This window comes from Strix aluco, chromosome 1, assembly GCF_031877795.1.
Source record: "Strix aluco isolate bStrAlu1 chromosome 1, bStrAlu1.hap1, whole genome shotgun sequence".
Classification (NCBI taxonomy): Eukaryota; Metazoa; Chordata; class Aves; order Strigiformes; family Strigidae; genus Strix; species Strix aluco.
Genome location: NC_133931.1, coordinates 130793958 through 130816753, shown reverse-complemented (window position 1 = coordinate 130816753; position 22796 = coordinate 130793958). Strand labels below are relative to the sequence as shown.

The 22796-nt window shown below is 40.3% G+C and overlaps 1 protein-coding gene across 4 annotated transcripts in view; it reads right to left on the bottom strand.

Moving 5' to 3' along the window:
• The window catches only part of CASD1 (CAS1 domain sialic acid O acetyltransferase 1), a 35332-nt gene extending 13358 nt beyond the window's left edge, over positions 1-21974 (bottom strand). For 2 of the 4 annotated variants that reach the window (XR_012624680.1, XM_074835898.1), the window contains exons 1-8: positions 21659-21974; positions 11360-11456; positions 10589-10709; positions 9020-9064; positions 6741-6803; positions 5664-5708; positions 2205-2328; positions 284-498 (exon numbers count right to left, since the gene is read on the bottom strand). Coding sequence is in view for 3 of the 4 variants with exons in the window: in XM_074835898.1 (XP_074691999.1) it covers positions 284-498; positions 2205-2328; positions 5664-5708; positions 6741-6803; positions 9020-9064; positions 10589-10709; positions 11360-11456; positions 21659-21791 (843 nt within the window). In the remaining variant the exon portion in view is untranslated. Of the gene's footprint in view, positions 1-283; positions 499-2204; positions 2329-5663; positions 5709-6740; positions 6804-9019; positions 9065-10588; positions 10710-11359; positions 11457-21658 lie in introns of those variants that run through there. The other 2 variants (XM_074835912.1, XM_074835923.1) reach the window with 2 other exon arrangements.
• Between the last annotated feature and the right edge of the window lie 822 nt (positions 21975-22796).

The following is a 22796-nucleotide window of genomic DNA, read 5'->3' as shown; positions in this document are numbered from 1 at the left end:
CACCATGCATATGAAGGCATGAAGTTTGCACTCAGGATCTAAAAAATCTAGCGGACTAATGGCCAGTTTAAAATAGCTACACACTAATGTGTTTGCTATTATGTTTTTTTAACATTCTATAACTGACTGCCCTCCCACCTATTGGGAATCTTCTGAACAAAATTTCCTGAAGAATGTGCAGGTCCTCATTACATTCATATTGTCTGCCATTTCAGAATGTTCACTTAAAATCTTCTTTTACTATTATTAGTTTTTAATGTTGACCAGTGATAAAAACACTTACTGTATCTCTGCTTGATTCAGGGAGATGCAGGCCATCTGCCGACTTCATGATAGTTTCTTGTGCTATCAATTTTGATACACTGAACACTTTAACTTTAGCTTTGGAATTTCGGGAGCTGCTGTTTAGAATACGAACAGCTGCTTCATTATAAGCATCTATTTTCTCATTAGTGATCATTTTCCGACTTTCACTCAGCATATCTTCATAAACAGGATCTGAAATTGAAAGGACAAAGAGCGAGCACATTAATCTTCTACCTGACAAATATATTTGCTTAGCTCAAGTTGCACAAGCTACTTTCATTTAGGTAGCCACAATTGTTTAATGGTACAGAAAATATGTACAAGGAGGAATGAGTGACTGTTACAGTAACCACATTAGTAACTAGAGTTGTTTATGATGAAATGTTCTTATCACCATTCCCTAGTCATGCATATGTACTTAATAGATTAGAAAGCTTTGGCCTTTTTAATTTCCTGCTGTTTAATTTCCCTAAACCCAGGAAAAGCATATAATGCTGGAGTGCAGAGCAGTTTATGCCTTCTCTCAGTAACGGAACCTCTCCAAGGAAAGACTCTAAGACCAAGAGGACAGAAGACAGGCAGCAGAATAGGCACATGGGAAAAAAAAATATCTCAAACCCTCTAGTTACTGCAGAAAAAAACAGCTTCTCATTTCTCTAAGTCATAGTCCATAAGCATATTACACTTGCTGCTGTTGATTCTAGTTTAACTGATGGCAGAATCTCAGTTTTTCAGAAGAATGGAACACTACTTAATTGCCTACAGGCTTCAGAAATTATGCAGGGCTTAACACAAAGCTATAAGTGGTTCCTGATCAAAAGGTCAGCTGGAGATCAATAAATTGCTGTGAAAAGCTGCTGATGTTCATAATTCTGGTGAAACACTCTACGAGCTGTAAATTGATTTACTTTAGCTACTTCACACCTACTTTTGAACAATCAATGACTAGACAACTCTATGTGTCCAGACTGCTTCTCCTCTTATTTGTTCCATTAAAGAACTAAGAGATGACTTAAATGGATGGGATCTTTATTAACAGAATGCTGGGACATGTCTGACAGCTAATTGCTTCTGTTATAGATAAACATAGTTTTGAAAGGAATGCAAGAAGATTAATCTGTTGATCTTTGACAGGAACTTGGATGTGACTGTAAGGGTACAGCTGGCTATATTCCTATCAGGGGTCAAAATCTGTGTTTCTAACTGAGGTGATGATAATCTAAAATGCTATGTTCTATGGCAGATAAACCAGGAGCACGCTCTACCTATGAGCTCATTGTTCAGTGTCAGGGACATACTTTAGTTTTATTGAAGAAAAGCAAAAGAGTGTAAGCTTGGTGCCATAATAAAAATCTCACAGACTCATTGTGAACCACGATTTCTGGCTCCTAACCTTAACTTATCAGTGCTCAGTACAGAAGTTTCATTCTAGAGACTTGAATTCTCTATATTGAGTATGTCTATTCATTCCAGAGACACGCAGAGGGTGCACTTGTTGAACCTCTCCTATTATATACTTAATCTGAAATTTTAATAGAACACAAACGCAGGAATGTTTGTGGCAGGAATGCACTTGTGTTCTTCACTCCCAGGAGGCACGTATGGAGCACAGCACAGGGAGAACAGACCTGGCATATCAAGTCTGAGAGTAAGCTAACAAAAAATTAAGAGTTCAGAAGGCAAAAGATTCTTCTGAGAGAGCTTTAAAGTCTCCATCCCTAGTAACAGCTAGTTAGGTACCAGCTAGTTAAGGCTGGAAGAAAGGCCAGATTGGAATCCAACCAACACCATTTTTACTCTGCAAGTATGCAGTATGGACTAAGTTTTCCATATTCTACAAGATAATGACTCAACAGACAGTGACAGTACAAATTGTTACCTACTGTTCATTACTTTACCTTGTAAGACCCAGTAAACATCACTACTTTTTGCTAATTTTTCCAAAAGAGGTGCAATTGAAGTGATATTGATTTTATATTGTGTGAGGGCTTCGTTGCTGCCATTGTGAATCTTGATAGACCACTGGAGGAAAAAAGAAAGAGATTCAGAACCTGTATGTCTGAGGACCCTTAATTAACTGATTCCATTGCTCTGTTAGTAGCTATTTTTCATTATTTCTACCAAGCTAGATTACTTCTTTAGTCTTCACTTTTGAAGTGCTAAAAAAATTTCTTCTGGACTAAGCAGCTGTCTAGACAGATAATTTCATTCAAACAGACCATTTAAATGTGGAGTATATAATATTCAACTTAACGCATATTTGATTTTTCATAAATGAAATTATGCAAGGTGTTTTAATTAAAAGCCCCTTGACTTTGAACAATGATGAAGTAGCAAAGCTAGTCGCATGATATAAAAATCATGGCCAATTCGGTTGATTTTACTCTAGGAAAACTGACCACAGCAAGAGATGTGTGTAAACAAAACTTGACAGTGGTATAGAGTTCCAATATTTCCATCTGTTTTGCAGATATCCACAAAGAAAAAAAAAAAAGAGCCATTTTAATTTTTGATTTAATCTTCTACATTAAATGATTGGGACAATGCTATAGCAGGGCCTGTTGCAATAGGACAAGGGGTAATGGTTTCAAACTAAAAGAAGGTAGACTTAAGACTAGATATAAAGAAGAAATTTTTTACAATGAGGGTGGTAAAAGACTGGAACAGGTAGCCCAGAGAGGTGGTAGATGCCCCATCCCTGGAAACATTCAAGGCCAGGTTGGACGGGGCTCTGAGCAACCTGACCTAATTGAAGATGTCCCTGCCCATGGCAGGGGGGGTTGGACTAGATGATGTTTAAAGGTCCCTTCCAACCCAAACTGTTCTATGACTCTACTCCATGACTCTAAGCCACCCAAGAATTTCTCTTAACTTCTGAAAAGAATTTCCCATGCTGTAGGAAAAATAGATTTAGCATTTTTTTAAAAGTATTACTGTATAATGATTCAGTCAAAATCTGTAAAAAAAAATATAAAATATAATTTAGCCTCAATGTAGTGAACGCTCTAGTTATTTCTAAATATCTACATAAAAATTTTGATGTAAGCCAAGTACCAATTAATCCACTTCCTGAGAGTATTATCAAATATAAATGAATACTACATGAAACCAAGTAACATGCAGCTGCTCTGAGAAGTCACACTCTGGGGAAAACAAAAAGCAGTTTCTCCCAGTAGCTAAATCTTTACTCATGAAATACCTACAGTATTTAAACAGATGTTTTAAAAAGTATATTCTATTCATCAGGAAGTCAGGAACTAAGAAGCAGAGCACTGTAGTGGTATTCTCAGAGCATCTCCTTTTCCCAAAATAAGCAAGCAACTGAATTTTGTACTAGCTGGAGCTTCTCCAGCTTGTAAGACTTTACTTCTATTTATAGACTGTTATGCAGTTGACATCTTAAGACAGATGTCCAAAGTAACAAGACCAAACCAAGAGCTAAGTTAAAGATACAGGTAAGTTTCAAAATGCTGACAAGTCCAAGGGCACACACAAGTTTAATCCAGTGCTAGCCATGGTAATGCTGCTGATGCGTCAAGAGTTTTGAAGCACTTTATTTTTCTGCAAGTCCCTTAAAATAGGGGATGTTTATCTTTGGCCAACTCTAGATATCACTATTGTTTTGTGTAAATATATTGGTGTTATGAAGAGCTGAGCATCACATGCATATTGGTGCGTATCTCCTGCTGTCCACAAAGGACAAGCAGCTATGGCTAATGTATATATATGAGAAAAAGGAATTATTTAGCTAAGATTCCTGTAGTTTTGCAACCTGACCTTGTGCATACCAGAACACTATCCATATATAATAGCATCTTCTGTGTGAAATACAATAACTCATGCTGGTAAGACATGCTAGATTCTCAGAGCAGACATTCTAGACTCATCAAGATTCCTAAAGCTCAAATATTTATGTGGATCCTACAGAGGAAGAGAATTGAGGGGGTTCACCTGTAAGGAAACAGAGAATTTCTGATCATCCAGGAAACATGTAGAGGTCTGCATACACACATGACCTTCCCCTAAAACTGGGGGAATTCACCCTAGATTGGCATGCCTAGGAGCTTCCAGACTGACAGAATGCCTGAACTGTCTCTAAACCGAACTGCTTTCAAAGGATTTTGTTTAAAACGGAACACATTGCCCACCCCCCCCAACATTTCAGCTGGTGTAAAATTATAATAGCTAGTTCCTTTCAAATTCCAGTTTCAAAATATTTGGAAGTAAGGGACGTTAAATGTGGAATTAGTAAAATGAGCAGTTGTTCAACTCTTGACTCCCAGTACCAACCAACTACTGGAAGAGACTACTTAGGGGGGGGCTGTTGAATTCTGTCCCTGGAAGTTTTAAAGAACTGGTTCACTCTTGTCACATGTAACGTGGGTATAACTGATCCTGCCTTAGGGCAAACTGATGGGTTAGGAGACTTCTTCAGGTCCTTGTCAGCCCTGTTTTCTGTGATGCTGCAGCCCATAGCAGTAGTGGAAACTTCCAGTAAAACAAGATTCAAGAAGTGCAATCTCTTTGGTTGTTGAATTATTCATGTAAAATTGAGGGTTTTGCCATATAAGTTTAAAAGAAATATGTGCACTCAAAAAGAGCATTCTGGATTGGGCCATGCTCAAAAGCAGTATTTTGTGACTGAATTGAGTTTATTAAAAATGCATCTTAGTTAGTATGCAAGTACTTTTATTTAACTTTTTTAATGAATAATCTGCTTTAACAAAGGTACTTTATCAGGTAGGTTCAAGGTAATCAATGCTTATCAACAAGCATTGCTGCCAAAAAGCAAGTACCATACATTGCTGTCCTGGTTTAACCAGGATAGGGTTAAGTTTCCCCAGCAGTGGGGGGGAGCTCTAGCCGGGTTATTCAGATACCATGCGGACCTCACATCCTGGCAGGTCACATTTTTCCTGGCGGGGGAGCGTGGTGCACTCGTGGTTTTGTACATCGTGCTTCAAACTACTGTATTTGGTAGCTATTTTGCTCTGTTCATTGCTATCACTATTAGTGTTATTGTTATTGTTGTTGTTTGTTGTGTTGCTATTGCATTATTGTATTAAACCTTTCCTTATTTCAGTCTTGGGGCTTTGTATTTCACTCCCTTTGTGGGGGAGGGGCAGCGGCCGCGTGGTCTCAGACCCCGGCAGAGGCTAAACCACCACAATTGCACAGCTACAATAAAATACACCTGATATTTTAGAACTACTTGTTATTACAGCAAATTCATTTAAGAGTACATTTTTTATTATAAATTGGGTTTAACAATGTCATGTATCCAACTTGAGAGCATAAAAGTTATCCTATTAGAACTTCCTTCTTAATTAAAATGCCCCTTATATGGTATAACTTACCGTGGCAGCTCCTGCTACAATTATATGAGGTTTTGCCACAGAACCCTAAGACACAAAGTAAAAAGGAATTAGTTTTTAAATATTCACTAATTATACAAAACAGAACAAACAGTTGCTGCCCCAAAGGTCTGAAAGTTATGTCTAGGACAAGGAACAGAGTATGTACTCAAACAGAAGAGTACAAGGAAATAAACAGTGCTGATCACCTCAGTATGAGTTTTGCCTTGGTACAGCAAGGGTTTAGCAGCTCCCAATTTTTTGCAGTAATCACAGAAAAAGAAGAATGAATGATTAACTTCAGCTATCTTGATGGAAGGTGTTGTGCAAGAATGAACAATAGAGTAGCAAAGAATCACCAGGGGCCATTACTAAATAACCCCAGTCTATTTAAAGGTCAACAAAGGAAGAAACAAGAAAAATTTAGTTGCCAATCTGTAAATATGTAAATCGTTATCAGAATTACATACATAATTTTATCCTGAATAACATGACAACCTGTATCATAAACATGTAAAATAATTAGTATGTAATTTGAGGGAAATATTGGGGGAAAAAAAAAAAAATCAAGACCTATACTTGACTTTCCAAATTGCCTTTGTCCTTCAGTTTGGAACACTCAACATAAATATGAAATCATAGAATCACAGAATATCTCAAGTTGGAAGGGACCCATAAGGATCAAAAATGTTTTGTCACATAAAAGTGGAGCCATCGCAGACACAGAGGAAGTGAAATGCCAAATCAGAGTAAAATCCTTTCAGCTCTTAATAGGATGAATCAGCCTGCTCCTAGGAAGTACAGCTTTTCTAGTTTGGTTTGGGGATTTCTTTGGCCCAAGTGAAGCCATCCTTGGGAGACCAGGAGATGCCCAAAAACATATACACCAGTAAACATTCCCCTTTCACCATTTTGATGTCAAATTTCAGATCTCTGGTACGTAACTGACTTAATATATGTGATATGCTGCCATTGCTGGACTCCTAGCAATTATAGTTGTGTGTATGAAAAAAAAAGAAAGGTAGTAGTCCTCAGTCAGTTGCTGTGTTTTTCTAAAATAAACAACTTTTTAAGACAAACCTCAGTCCAAGATTTGATACGTTGCCTCATAGAGCCATTAACTTCTGGATACCACAGGAAATCCTGTAAAATAAATGCAGATTTACTCACGCAGTAGACTAAAAACAAAAATTCAGAAAACCAATCTAATTGCCAGCAATTCAACTGTGAAGGAAAAACACTCACCCCAAAGTGAGGTTTCCTTTACAGTTAGCATGAAAAGTGTGACATCTTGCTCTAGCATGGAAAACGAAAGAAAAAAAAAAATTGAAAATAACCCCAACCCACAAAACTTTGTCCCCATGAAAAAAGAAGAAATTTTCATTTGTAGTTCAGTTGGGATCTCAACAAGAAGGTAATTTTTAGCTTCTGCCAAATCGGATGTTCAGGGATAAAACCAAGCTCACATCTATAACTTATTTATTAGAACTTGCTTTTTGCTCAATTTCCCCACAGTTTTTACCAACAGGTTTTCTTTCTTTCAGAACTTAACATAATTGATGGCATGAAATCATAGTTTTCAAACAAAAAGAAAACCTAACAATTTACTTTACAACTGTTTAATGGTGCCACAGCCATTAAATGCATCTTCTACTGACAACTTTTTAGATGTCAGGAGTAATGCCCAACCTTTACCTAGAAGGACAGTCTAGACTTTGGCTAGTACTGTTATGTCTCCCAGGTAAAGCCATGACTTCCTACCACCTAGTTAATCCTCAGGTGCAGAACTACAAATACACATTAAAGTGAAATGGCAGGCAGAAACTATTGTGAGGAAACTTTATAATGCAGAATGCAGAACCACTGACAACAGAGAGGAAACCTCTATCTTCCACTTGCATAGACCTAAAGATTTTGGTAGTTCACTTGAGTACTGTCAATTCACTATTTGGCAGGAATCTGTGAGCAATCACGCAGCCCTCTGCAGTGGCTGAAAGACGGAAGGGTCAGTATGATGACTAGAAAGGGCAAAATTAAATTCTCCATTTGTTCCCAGTGATCTTTTCTTTTGTTGGTCAAGCATTTTCCACATTCAGATTATTGGGTCACAGCCATTCTGAATGTGAAAATTCAGCTACTGTGCCAACAATGTCAACAGCAATACGGCATCAAAACAGGAAGCAGCAGGCTAGGTATATATTAACTACCCAGACATCTCCCAAAAGCCCAAACCTGCCATCTCAAATCTGCTGGTTAGACATCTACCAAGGCCTAAGGAGTTTTGAAGATGTAGTTCTGTGTCAGGCTACACCAACATAAATCACACTGTATCAGCCCCTTTGTCATGTCTTGTGTTCTGCCCCCTCTTTTCCAGCACTCAGATAACCATAGGATGAGCCACATCAGACCTGACCAAAAAGGAATACTGCAAGGTAAGTTTTCAGCTGAATTGACTCCTAAAACAGCCCGCTCCACTGCTGTACCAGGGCTAGTTACAGCACAAACACAGGAACATACTGTGAAGGGCAACAGAGTGGGACAGCATAGGCTTAAATTGCCATGGGCTCACATCCTAAAATGTTATTCTGTACCTTAAATCTTAACCATGTACACTAACAGGTACTGAAAACTCACTTGCAGACAACTCAGCAAATACACTGCTGCTTTGCTTTTCATGAACAGAGAATGAGTTGTCTCCAGGGCATAAACAAATACATGACTAGCAGAATCCCAGTGCTGCTGACAGCTGTCATGGGAAGCAAAGAAAGCTATTGAGGACACCAGTTCCATCGCCAGGGCAGAGGAGAACAGAGTCCTTCATAAAACCTACCCTCAAGTACTTTGTTTGTTTTCTTTTTTTTAAATATCCACATTATAATCAACACTGTGGTTATTTCTCCATGCAAAAACAGTGGAAGGCATACTTGTTGGGATAGCACAGACAGCTCAATGGCAATTATGACAATTACCACTCCAAGTAAGTTAGTCCCAGATACATATTCTTACAGCAGTGGAAGAGTAAACTTCCTGACAAAAGCCATTCTTGGGAAGGCCAAATTATAAGATCTGACAAAAAGCAAAATTATACACGCTTCCAGAGCTTATGGCCAAAGCTAACACAGAATACAAGTACTCAAAGCCAAAGTCTCTCAAAGAATCTTATTCAAAATATAATACATTAAGATACACTCTGATACATTTTGTGGAAAATTTATAAAGAATGTTGATGGTCTAAAGCTTCTTTTGACTTTTACAGCACTTGTGGAAATCTGAAAAATTCAGCTATGACTGCAATTTGGATCACATTGTATGAAGTAATATGATTATGGCTTGCAACTTAATGCTAGGTAAAAACTTACCACTTTAATTGAAGCAGATTTATCTTCAAACAGGATATTTCCATGCTGTCAAAAAACCCAAATCAAAAAAGCCAAAGTAAGACAAAGTTTCAGAAAGAGAAAAAAAATATTTACATTTGTATGTTAATTTGCTCTCACCCAAAGGTTTATAGTAGAAAGGATTTTTCTTGCATAAACTTGTCAGTATACTCATGCAAAATGTTTATGTTACTGTCATGATAAAACAAGCTGCTCGCATAAAGGGTTATTTTTCCTGGAAGAAATCTATCCAACAAAGTCTGAAATGCTTTCTGTTCACTCTGTTACAAAGGTATAATATATGTTCCTAAATTTAGCCTCCCCAAATGAAAAAGACTTCTTTCTTTCTTTTCTTACACTTCCTTTCCCCTAGCCTTCCTCTTCATCTGCCCATTTTCTTTGCACAAAACAACTGACACAGTTTTAATTAAAGAATAAAAGAAAATAATCTCAGGCAGAAATAACGTCTGGAATGCTGAGTGAGACTGCAAGAAATCAGAAAGGAAGCAGTCAGATACTGCACACACAATCCTCCTTTAAAACATTACTAAATACTAGTTTCAATCCTGGTCCAAAAGAACAAGTGTATTTCTCTTCCATAAACTGAGATCTTGATTTCATAAATATTTGACAAAAGATACCTCTCAACTCAAAATCAAGTATAGCACTCTACCATCTCACCATCACTTTTGGGCACCTACTGTGACCTAACCAACAGATAAGGAATACCAGAGTTACTGAATCTATCAATCAAACATCTGGTTTTGACAAGTGAAAATGACTGCATGCTGTCTGCTGGACAAGCCACCAGCTTGCACTTCTAAATGACAGAATTACTAAATAATTGACGAATTTGATGTACAGTTGAAAGTTAAACGTGTCTTTTTCCTCACATATGAACATACATCCACGAAGGGATATACCTAAGCAGCATGATCCAGCAAAAGAAATTAATTTTCTGTTCAACAAATGATACAGCTAAATCCTTTCTTACTGCTTTCACCCAGCAAGCTGCAGTCTACATTCTTCACCTCATAAAATTCAGACAGCTCTTCAGCAGCAATCAAAAGGAAGGTAAGACCAGAAGATGGTTTTAGTTTCAGCTTCAAGTTAGACCTGGAAATCTGTCATTGCCCCAATGATTTTTATGAACAGATTAGATCATCAATTTAACTGACATTTAAAATGACAAATTAGAAGCCATGAATTACCCCTATTTAAAAACACACAAAGGAGCAATAATTTTCTCATCAAGAAACCCAATACGAAACATAAGTTGCTATGGGACAAGTCAGCTTCATTAATTTATTCCCAGACTACCGCAAGCTTTCTCTCGAGCTTCCTAGTTCACTTCTGAAGATCCCCAAACATTTCATCTATACCCAAACAATTATCTTGGTCTAATCTTGTTCTTCTCCAAAAGACCTTTCTGCTGCTCTTCTTCCTGACGGCTAGGCTAGCAAACAGCGTAATTACTTGCTTTTTTGAAGTTTAGAGAAGAGTTATGTGGTAAATTAGAAACAAAAACATCATCAAACTAAACTATCTCACCTTATTTCCTTCTTCCTTGACTTGAGGATTTATGAGTTTTATAAATGAATAGAACAGCTGTCGAATTCTAGAATCTCCTATAAACACAATATGTTTGTCTATGAGGCAATTTTTTGCTTCACTGTAAAACAAAATAGCAACATTCGTGTTACAGGAAATTTATATTTTAGCAAAAAGTCTTTAGAAAATCTACAGAGCAATATAGATAATTCTAAGCATTATATCCTGCTCTAAGGAATGGTAAATCTTTTTTTAAACATGCTGAATTAATAAAAAGTTTAGTGTAATTTGCGTAGAAATGAAAACGAACTCTCCTGCTAATTTGATTAGGCTAATTTGATTTGAAAGCGGCTTTCCTATTCTGTGGTGCTACAAACACAGTAGTTTCAAAATGGTAATATACAGCATAATTCTAAAAAATAAAGTTCTGTTGCTAGGAGGTAAAAAAAAGAGAAGGGCAATTTTATTTGGGATTTTTTTTACTTACAAGGTCAGCATTTTCCCTTTCAGCAATCTGAAGAGTGATATGTGAAGCTATGCAGTCTCTTGCGGCTCTCCCTAACATGTATCAGTACTACTATCACCAACATTTATTTGTATTTCTATATATAAATACAACTGTGGTAAACACTGTAGACACACAGTTCATGTACAAGGAAGAAACTTCTATTTGATAAATGTTGCATATTTTTGAAAGCCCAGATAATCAGCTATAAAGTGAAAAATAGATGACACTGCAATTACTACAGTGTAAAACATGAGTTTCCTTACCTATTTTTATATTTATGCATCATACAACTGTGCGGTTGCCATACTTTTTCTCCAAGAAATCTTCCACTGGACAGAAGATACTCACATGTATCGCCACCTTTAAAATGTTATATTGAGATTAGAATTCAGACACATGAGAAAATTAAAACATAGCCCCGTTACCATTAAAAAAGACAATATTTGAAACACAGGAATTGAAACAATCAACAGCAGTAAACAAATTTAACTTACTATAAAAACATCTTGCACAAGTTTCTGCAAAACTGCATTCTCACTTGTTATAGCACATTTCTGTGTAAATCATTCCTCTATCCACAAAATGTTAGTGATCCCATTGCTGCTGTCAGAAAGACGTTGTGACCTAGAATGGCGTTTCCACCAAAAGATGCCAATCCACTGTGCTATCTACTATCCAGTATACAAGGATATGAAATTAAAGAATACAAGAGTTCAATATAATAATCTTCTACACAGAATCACCACACAACATGAATCTCAACATGAGATTTGCAAGAAAGTCCCTTACATGTCCTTACTTAAAACATAGCGGTCACCTTGGAACAGGTGAAATTACATGCTGGGTTAATATGCAAAACCAAAAACATTTACATGAGAATTGCTGATCATTCTGAACTGCAGGTACCTTTTCCAGTCAAGAAGTTTTACACTAATTAGGATTAATCACTTTACAGATGGTGAAGTTTCAGGTCACTTTAAGTTCATATAAATAAAATGTCTCAGTTGTGAAATCAGTGACTGTTATCTTCCAGCAAACTCCATGTCAGATTCTGCTGCCTTGCAACTGAATACAACTGAACACCTTTCACTGCAACAGAAGTTGCCCTCCAACATTTTTGTCATACTTGGCATTTCGGAGCACTGACAAACAGGGAATCAGTGGTGAATGGAATGGCAGGTACCTGTGCTAGCTTGTGCAGAAACAATGTACCACAGCCTGTAGTTAACACTTTCTGTGAAACCTTGACTTCATTAAACTCAATGGAGAACTGCTCTTTTACTCCATCTAAACTTTCACTAATTCTAAAGAATAGAGTGTTTTCTACCCACTTCTTTTCAGGGCTGCTGGGAGCCACACATTATGAGACAGACTTTCTGCTCCAATTATTATGAGAAAATCTGAAGCTTTATCTAGAACTGCAAATGAGACGAGGTGAAGAGGAAGAGATGCAAACAGTGTGAGGTCTGAGGTCTGTAGTAATGAGAATCTACAAAGCACAGCTGATGTCTACAAGCTCACAGTCCTCAAAGATCAGTACTATAGCAAAGCTCTTAGGAAAAAGAGACAGAGCCATGGTATCACTTCCCTTATGCTTAAACAAAGGCTTCCACAAGACCACATTACATCAATTAAAAAAAAGTTTTTTAAAAAAAGGTTTACCAGATAAAGAGAGACTTTCTACATAACATTCTGATAAGAAAACATATCCTAAGTTATGGTCCTAAGATCACAGTGAAAGCTAATTAATTCTTATATGTACTGAATCAACTCTGGGCTTGTTTGCTTCCTTTTGGGGTTTTTTGAGTTGGACATAGGATAATTGGGAAAATGTCTTATTTCTATAATTTCCCAGTAGTGGGAAGAATGACAAAAGTATCTATATTGAAACAATTTTTCTATAAATATTTTAGACCTATGGGTAACTGTGGTGGTTTGACCTTGGCTAAATGCCAGGTACCCACCAAGTCGCTCTATCACTTCCCCCCCTTTCCCCCTTTTTTCTCAACAGGGCAAAGAGGGGAAAGAAAATAAGATAGGAAAACAAAACAACCCTTGTGGGTAAAACAACAGCAGTTTTAATATAAGCAAAGCGAAGCAAAGGTCCGCGCGCAGAAGCAAAAAAAAGAAAACAGATTTATTCTCTACTTCCCATGAACAGGCGATGTCGGGCCTTCTCCGGAAGCAGGGCTCCAATACACGTAGTGGTTGCCTCAGAGGACCAAGGGTGACCCCACCCCCTTCCCCCCTTTTCCCAGCTTTATACTGAGCAGACGTCATATGGTATGGAATATCCCTTTGGTCAGCTCGGGTCAGCTGTCCTAGTTGTGTCCCCTCCCAAGATCTTGCCCACCCCGTCCCACTGTGGGGGGAAATGTCAGAAAGAGCCTTGGTGCTGTGTAAGCACTACTCAGCAGTAGCCACAACTCCAGTGTGCTATCAACACCCTGCCAGCTCCCAACATAAAACACAGCACCATGAGGGCTGCTACAGGGGAAAAACCAATTCTGGCTCAGCCAGACCCAGTACAGTACAAACTTTAGAGAACATTAATAATTACTTGGATGATGGAAACATATCTGTACTTCCAACAAATATGGAATGAGGATCTTTATAATCCTGCATGATCACAGATCTTTCCAGATAACTCTTGCATTAACATTGGCAGTGACGTTCCTACTCTAGTTTATGAGCTGATACTCAGCTGCCTGCTCCTTCACAATCCACCCAGAAAAACAAAAGGTAACATTACAAAAAACATTAAACAGAACACATATTTAAAGTATAGTTGACACCCAAAACTGTTAGTTCTCTCTTGCTTCAGAACTCTAGTGCTGTCCTACTCAGGACGCACGAAGAACATTTCCGATACAGAAATATAGACAATGCAGCTCATGTATCCTGCTTCTTGAAAGAGTATTAGCTTGGAGAAAGGAAGAAGTGGCAGCTGAAGACATCTTCTATCCCTATCTTCCTCCCTGACACTCCTCCTATCTGTTTTCATGAAAATCAGAAAAAGACAACATAAACCAGACTGTATTATAACATGTTACTCCTTGGCTCATTTATCCAACCAAACCCAACAGCAGTAACACAATCAAGTAGCATTATTTACCATGACCTACGGCTCCTCATTCGCTCACTTCAAAATGCAACCAGACTTATTTTCTCTCCCAGAACTTCCATTACTTACTACTGCGATTGCATCATGACTTCTAAATAACATGAAGAATTATACAGTCTTGAAAAAGGTCTGGATAAATGTCATGTCCCGCTCAGACGAGGGAGACAAGTGACTCAGATTCGCAAATCCCCAGTGGAGCGGACAACAAGTCTCCAAGTCCAAACATTTATTAACTACCCACAACGTACTAATTGAACACACCATAATTGGCTAAGTATATAGCAAGTTGTGGCAAGTAATACAATATACCTTGCATTTCTTAATGGGAAAGGGGAAAGAGGGAGATAGAGGGAATGGGGAAATACAGATCACCGGTCTGGGTTTCTGCGCTGATCCCACCAGCGAGGGTTCCAGGAGGCAGCCGTCTTTTTCGCTTGCATCCGTCTTCTTCGCTTCACTGCACACTCCAGGGCCCCCTTTCTTCTCCCCCCTTGATTTATACACACTTTCCCTGGGTCCGTCCCCTAGGTTGACCCACATACCTACGTATCCCATGTATGGGGAGGGGTAAGGTGTTTCATAGGATGATGTAATTAGCATGATCATGTTAGCCTTTGTTAGCATATTGAGGGGTGTTAACTTTAATATGCATTTCATGCATAATGAAGCAAAGTTCATTCACCGGACAGATGGCCCTTGAAATTTGTCCAGGTGCACCAGAGCAGAGCTGTCCTGTCTCCACAGGGCTCCCCCCTCCAGCTGCATCTTGTGTTATTCGGGCAGCCTTATCAGCTTTGACCTCCACAGAATGCACCCTGTGACTCATAGTTTTGTCTTGCGAGTGTTTGAGGCATTTCTTCGATCAGCCTCAACTTTTGCTTTCTCAGGCTGTTCTTCTCAGTTTCTCGCAGGCCTGGTTTCTCATCTCGCACAATAAACATCTCAGAGTCATAGCCCTGGGTTTGGGTTGGTTCTCTGTGAGCAACCCACATAACATACTCCTAACATGCAAGATAAAATGACTTTATTAAAACTCATTCTTTACTCCCTATCTCTCAGCTTTGGGAGCTCTTGGTCAGGCAGATATTGATGCATAGAGAAAAATGTGTTAAAAATTTAAATAAAATATATACATATGGTGATAAGCTCCTATTTTTTTATCATCAATAAGAGTCTATTAATCACCCCAGGGTAGTTCAGGAATTCCTTCAGATTGACCAGTAACCTCTCAAGCAAATCCCTGAGATACCACAAATCAAATCAACACTTCCATCCTAATTGCAATGCACATGCACTATCTGTGTCAAACTGATTAATTAGTGCACAGCAACAATGGGATGTGGCAAATGGCCAGATGCAGAGAGCCACATGCTTCTGAACATTTAAAGGAGCTCTCATGAAAGTATGCTGAGACCACAGATGTAGGCTGAACTCGGGAGGTTTCCAGAAAGGTAGTCTCTGTAACTCTCCTACTTTTCAACTGGTACAGGTCACTCTAGGTCAGCAATATCATCTTTTTTTTCCAGTCTGTACCTGTTTCATTATTCAGTACAGTACCATTTCTGAACAGATTAAAGAAAAGATCTTCCAGAAGTAGTTTATCAAAGCCTTTCTGCTCCTCTTTCAACCATTGCTACTTAAAAGACAGCTGCTGATCCTGCTGCCAAAACTTCTGCAGAAATAGCTCAGAACAGAGCAGATGATCTTTACCTACTTTTAAAATATGTTGGCATAGCTCAGCTTTGCGGGACAGACATTTTTCTGGTAGAAAACATACATTCAGAATGACCATAGTTTCACTTTTTCTTAAGTGTTTCAAATAAAATCCTGTTTCTATACTTCAGCTTTCAAGCAACATAATTTCCTTGCTTCCCAAACATACACACTTATGTAAACTGTCATTTTGACCAAGCTGCATAAAACTGTCAGAAATAATAAACAACATTATCAAACTCACATTGCTTGTGATCAGATTATGAGAATAGATAACTTACAGTTATTACAGCTACTGTTACAAAGCCCTCCGTTTCACAGATGATGAAATGTAGGAGATAGATCAGAGTGATGTAAGAGTGAACTATGTAAAAGAAAATCCACCATTAACTAGACTCCCTCTGAAATCCAGGGACTTTTGCTGAGGAAGATGCATAAGAAAATAAGGACAGTTATTCAGGGTCAGACTAATGGTCAGTCTAGCCTGGTATTCTGCCTTCAACAGGGGCCATAAGCAGATGCTCAGGGATGAAAAAGAAGAGGGCAAGTAAACATTATGTTCTTGTCTAATATTCTTCCAACCATGTTCAGTTCAGGGACTTCCTGAGCTGGACATGGTTTCTACATATTTTGTAGAACCTTCCACAGATTTCTTTCTGACAAATTCATGCAGTTTTCTCTTCAATTTTTTAGCATCCACAGCATCCTTCTACAAGAGTTTTCTATACCCACCGCTGCTGTTTAAAGAATCACCCGCCTTCATATTAAACACTGTTTCTACTAGATTCACTCCACACTCCCAAGTTCTTCCATAGAAAAAGACAGTTCATACTCAGGTCTATCATGATTTGTAGATCACTATCAACACTTTCCCAATTCAAAACTGAAGAATCTTAGTTCACTAAATCTTTATAGGAGAGCATGTTCCATATCTTGAGTTCATGACTCAAGCTCGGTAGCTCTGCTCTCCACGCACTCCCATCATAATTACCCACAAATAAAAACAATCCTCCATCCTACAGTATATTTACTGAAACAACATTCCAAACATCACACATTGTATACATTTTAAACACAGAGATAATATTTTAGGCCAAGAAGTTATGCCTTCTCTACCAACTCCAGATACTGAATATCCCAAGCAATATTAGAAAGCTCCTGAAACTCATTAGGAGCATTACTGATGTCCGATGTCTTTCTTTAAACATAATAGTTGAAGTTTTGTGGGGAACGTGAGAGAGGAGAATAAAACAAGACTGAAACAGCAACCAAGATAGGAAACTGGAGGTCACAGACAAGACAGTGCCTCTAAAAATGCCCAAATCTTACTTAGATGAAATACAAAGCAGCCAAAGCACCACTCTCATTTTAATATACCACACCTTCCTCTTAACCATTAATAAGATCTTAAAAGAAAAACAAAAACCTGAGAAGCCCAACCCAAAACCTGAGAAAAAGAAATCTAAGTGCCATTCTATACACAAAACACAGACTATTCTTTTTAAGCTCTTCCTCTGTGCTTTGCGTAAATTATCCTTCCAACATACTATCTTTTATTTTCATCAAATGTTGCACTTAGATACTCTATGGTATACAAAGAGTATAAGTTCTCTGAACTTTATTATGCCCATTATTCTAATTTAACATTCCTCAAAATCATGTTTTTTCCATTGAAATTGTGAAATCTCCGAGTCTTCCAGAGTCTGCCAGAACAGACTATGTTTCACAATGCTTTCTCTAAAAGGCACACTCTCTATTTTGAAGAAATGGAAATTCAGTTATTCTCTATTATTCAAAACAAAAATGTAGTTTTAAACAAGATTTATCAGTGCCGATTTTAAGAATGCAAAATTTTAAATAAAAATTTATTTCCACCAAGGTTTAGGACTGTATCTTTGAAATATGATAACTCAAAAAATGCACAGCACTAACTCCACCGGACAGTATATAAACATGTAGTCCACTCTTCACAGAAGCTGTATGCAAGTTAAAGACAGTCCTTAACTTCTCTTAATTCACTTCCAAGTTTTGCAAAAAATGTAGGCAACCCCTAAACAGGATCATTTCCTTGAACATGAATTTGACCTTCCACAACCCTAGTTCAGCATTTTTTCATACAAGTAACTTTTATACAAGCAAGTTTTACAGGGAAGTGCAGTGGGCTGTTCCTATCTATAGTATGTATTTGCATGACTGCGGCCAAAATTAGCTGAAACCTTTACATGTAAAGATAATCAGATAAAACAAAGGAGTTCTAACTAAAGTCTCAATCATCCAAAAGCTCCCAAAGGAAGCCAAGACAAAAACAACCGCTTTATAAAACATATGCATGTTCTTAACTTTAATTGATGCCTTGCAAAGTTTTCAATATTGCAATGGGAGAAGAAAAACAGATGACAATTTGCACAACATGGGTTTCTAAATTGAGTGAGATAAACTAGGCTACCAGAAAGTTAAAGCATCCAACTGCCACTCATTTGAAATCTTAAAAGTACAGACACACTGAAAACACAGAATATCTATATATTAATACTTTCACGCTTACCCAAGAATAGTGAGAAAAAGGAAAAGTTATGAAAGAAGCAGCCGTTAAGTGCCTTTATCACTTTTAGAATGTCTACCTCAAAACCAACAAAGTTTTAAAACTACCAAGGACTCTTTGCATACCCATGCTCGTCCCACAGAAAGAAGGATTCACTGACAAACCTTCTTCCTATGTACCATTCTCTGTCTGGTTATATAAAATTTTTGTGGCTTTTTCCTTCTAAATGAATTGTCCAAGTTAAAAACTGCACTAGTCTCTACTGCAGCTGCCTCTAAGTTTCAACACTGTCAAGGTGCTTCTCTGGCATAAGTCTGATTTTATAAATAATAGAGGACATGAAATAACAAAGTGTTTTGATTTAACATGTAATTTTTCTTCAAAGACAACTCTGGTCTTTGCCACCTTTTGTATGCCCTACAGGACATCAGGATCTTGTATGCATCATCGGGCATGTCTAACTCAATGAGACTGAAATTAGGCACGTGATTCATGTTGTCCGTTATACAGGCAGGTGCTGTTTCAACTAATGCAAACTTCAGGTTATCAGTTTCTTCAGACAGTAAAGATCCAAAGATTTTTGGTGGGGGATGGTGGGGGCGACAACCTCCCACAAAACAGATTTCACCACTTTTTGTTCATACGCACCGCTCTCTTCATTTCCTCTGTACTCCTGGACATCTATGAAAGAGAGACAGTATCCACATGGGTGGCTAATTCATTGCTAAATTTCTTGTTTGCCCCACTGTGGCAGACCATATGTTCACATGAAAGAGTTGGTCTTGCCTGCTCTCCTCTTCCTGACAGCAGCTAACAGCAGATGCTCAAAGTATAAAAGCACAACAAACAGAGCAATCCCTTCCCTGGCATGGACTGGCTTTCACAGCCCAGCAACTTTGAGCGAGAAGTGCAGCAGGTTTGCAGCCCCACCTCAACCAGCCTCTGCAAATCAGGATAACCCCTGATAAAATAAAATCTTAGCAACGTGTTTCAAAATGTCTTCTGTGGAAAAAAAGTGCTTTCTTCTGATCATTTTAAATGTATTGCCTGCTAATTTCATTTTCTAGTTAATACCTTTTGTGTTATGACACAATCACAATGGATTTACCTTCTCCCAATAATTCATAATATTTGAGGCCATTACCAAGTCACTAATTTTCTGTCCAGGCTACAGAATTTTAAGCTATTCCATTACTTCTTGTACAGAAGTTGTTTTATTCTTCTGCCATTTGTATTGCTCTTTCTACACATTTTCCAAGCCTTATTATACCACTACTAAGAGGGTACAACCACCACTATTAAAGAGGGGGTGATCAACATCACTGACAGTAAGCAAGGTGCCAGTTAGCTTTAGTCGTGCAGTACCACAGTGAAATATTCTGGTTTTTCATTAATTGTCAAAAATATCCTGACATTTGCTGAATTTCAGATGTATGAGACCACTGAAGGGTTGCAGAATGATCTCTCAAGCACCTCTGCTTTTATCTATTCTGAAAACTTGTCTGCTGCAAATGCTCCACCCTCCTTTTTAAAACCATGTGTGCCTTTTGAATGTTACTTGTTCAAAGGAGTCCAAACTGGTAACCCTGTATTCACTCTCACTCTACATCCTATTTTTCAAACAGTTACAGGAAAGCCTCTCTTTTATCCTATCATAGCTTCCAGAAACTAAAAGCCTTAAGCAAAGCAACTTGTTGAAAGCTTTGTGAAAAACCATACAGACCATACCAACTTACATAAAGGCCTGCAGATTCTCACCATTTTGTGATTTGTGACTCACCCCCCTCGTTAATTCTCCCATAATATATCATATTTATGCATATTCCAGTTTCCTTGTAATCTGCTTGATATGGCAACCCCTATTTTCTTAGGCCAGTCTTGCAATCCCTCTTTAAAAAAGCATCACAATTGCCACCCTCCTTCCATTTAGTTTTGCAAGTGATTTGTGCCTTAAGGAACACAGCACACCGGGCAAGTTCAATTACTTCACACTTGAGCTTCTGTAGGATTCTGTAAATGCTTCCGTGTCTTGAAACTTCGTTCTAGTCAGTTTATCAGACTTACTGACATGCCAGCCAGAGGGTGAATCTAGGGAACTGCATCCATAAAGATCCCTACCCCCTTTGCCATTTCCACAATAAACTGCCTCAGCCTTGTCTTCCGCAGACACTGGCAGCAGTCAGGATACGACACCAGCTGTCCTACCATAAACAGAGCCGTGGTGATCTCTCTGTGGATCAACTTTTTGATTTACAAAAAAAAATACTACATTTTTTAGTGTGAGTTGGAAACAAGAAAATATTTCCTTTAGCGGTTCCATTAGCGTTTATGGATCATGCCAAGATTCACTGCTTCAGGGCCAAAACAACCCCAAAGAAAAGGAATCGGCAAAGCTCCCCGCACTCCCGTAACTGACGTGTGCTCCTGTGCAGCTCCGTCACCTTCCCCAGATCTTGGTTACTGGCTTGTCCACAGCCACTAACACCACGTGGAACCAAACAACTCTTCATTTCGCTTCATCCACCAAAGAGGCTGCATTTTGTTATGTTTGAGGCAATGGTTCAAGCAGTAAAGGAACATATACCAAGCCTTATACCAATTAAGATTTTAATCAGTAATTGCCTGGTAGAAGTCGTTAATCATCCTGTACAGTGCAAGTGACAGGGGAGAAGCCACCCTCTCCCCCTGCAACTTCACCTGCAGCCGCACAGCCGCTGCACAGCCCGCAGGCAAGGCCCCGAGAGCCGGGCTGCGCCCGGGCTGAGCGCACCGCACCGCACCGCCGCAGACCCCGCGGCTCGCACACGCCCGAGCCGCGGGGCCTCCCCCGGCGGGCGGGAAGCCTGCGGCGACCCCCAGGCCCGGCCCCGCCATGGGGCCGTCGGGCCCCGCCGTGGCCCGCCGCGCCGCTCCCGCCGCTGGGTCCCCGCCGCCGCTGTCCGCAGGCTCGCTTCCCGCCGCCGCCAGCGACCGTGCCTCGCCGCGCCGCCCTCACCGCCCCAGCCCGCCGGGGCAGGGGTACGCCTCTCGCCCCCGCCGCCCCTCGGCCCCGCCGCGGCTGCTCCGGGCGGGGGGACCGCCGCCCTCCCTGTACGGCCGCAGTCCCCGGGCTCCGCCGGGGCTCCGCCTCCCGCTGCCCGCCAGCCGCGGCCCCCCGCGGAGCGCCCGCGGCCGCCCCCTCACCTCGGTAGCGGCGGGAGGCGGCGTGGCAGGCGGTGAGGAGCAGGACGGCGCCCAGCGCCAGCGCCTTGGCGCTCCTCACGCTGAAGTAGTAGTTGATCTCCCGCTTGCCCCCGGTGTAGGCCAGGGCCGCCATCTTGGCTCCTCCATGACAACAGTGTGCGATGGAGCGGGCGGGCGCAGCGGGGCAGCACTGGGTCCCCGCTGGCGGCGAAGGCAGACCCCGCCGGCTGCCGCCGTCCCCACCGGCGCGGTCCAGAGGAGCCCGACGCCCCGCTGCCGGGGCGGAGCCGCCGCCCTCCTCCTGGCGTCGCCGCTTCCCCTCGGCCGCCAGCGGGCGGCCCCAGCGCTCCGCTCCCCGCCCCGCGGCGGGCGGTGGGCTGCGGCGGGGCCCCGCGGGGTCGGTCCGAGGGCCGCGGCGGAGGGGGCGGCTGCGAGGCGGGGCCCTCGCCGGCCCCCGGCGCCTAGCTCTTCGCCAGGGGGTCGTTGGGCCTGTGCTCCATGAAGGAGTACCTGGGCGAGGTGCAACACCTGAGCCGGTACGTGACTGCTGGCACTGGGCAGCGCTGGCTTTTTTCCAAGTAATGCGATTTTTCAACACTTGGCACTCTTCAGCTGACATGGAAGTGGTCAGCCCAGGCTGGAGGCGTTCACTCCCTCTGAACGCGGGTAAGACTGTACAAGGAAGCTTGTCCAGGAAACCACGTTCATAGATGTACAGAAAAAATAAATATTAAAAAAGAAGGAGGGGGTGTTGTGCATGAAATGCTGAAATCTTACGGAAGCGAAATACTGTGCTTCCATGGGAAGTTAATTGAGTAACTGGGAACTCTCAAGTAACTGGGTTACTTGAGTTACTTGCCCTGTGGAAAGGCACAGGGCAGCAAATCTGCTCTCCAAAACCTGGTCCTCACCAGAGGCGGTGATGGGAAGCTACCTGCCTAACCTGCCAGGCCTGCAGTGGTCTCAGGAGACATGTTTCCACAAAATAAAGTGAGCATGTATAAACCATCTAAACCATATATAAACAAACATAAAACTATGGAAAAGTGTTCCGTATGGATTCGTGTAAGTATGGGAAAGAAATAGCGAGCAGTTGTCAAGCCTCAGGTTCATGATGAAGTACTTACTGTGCTTGACA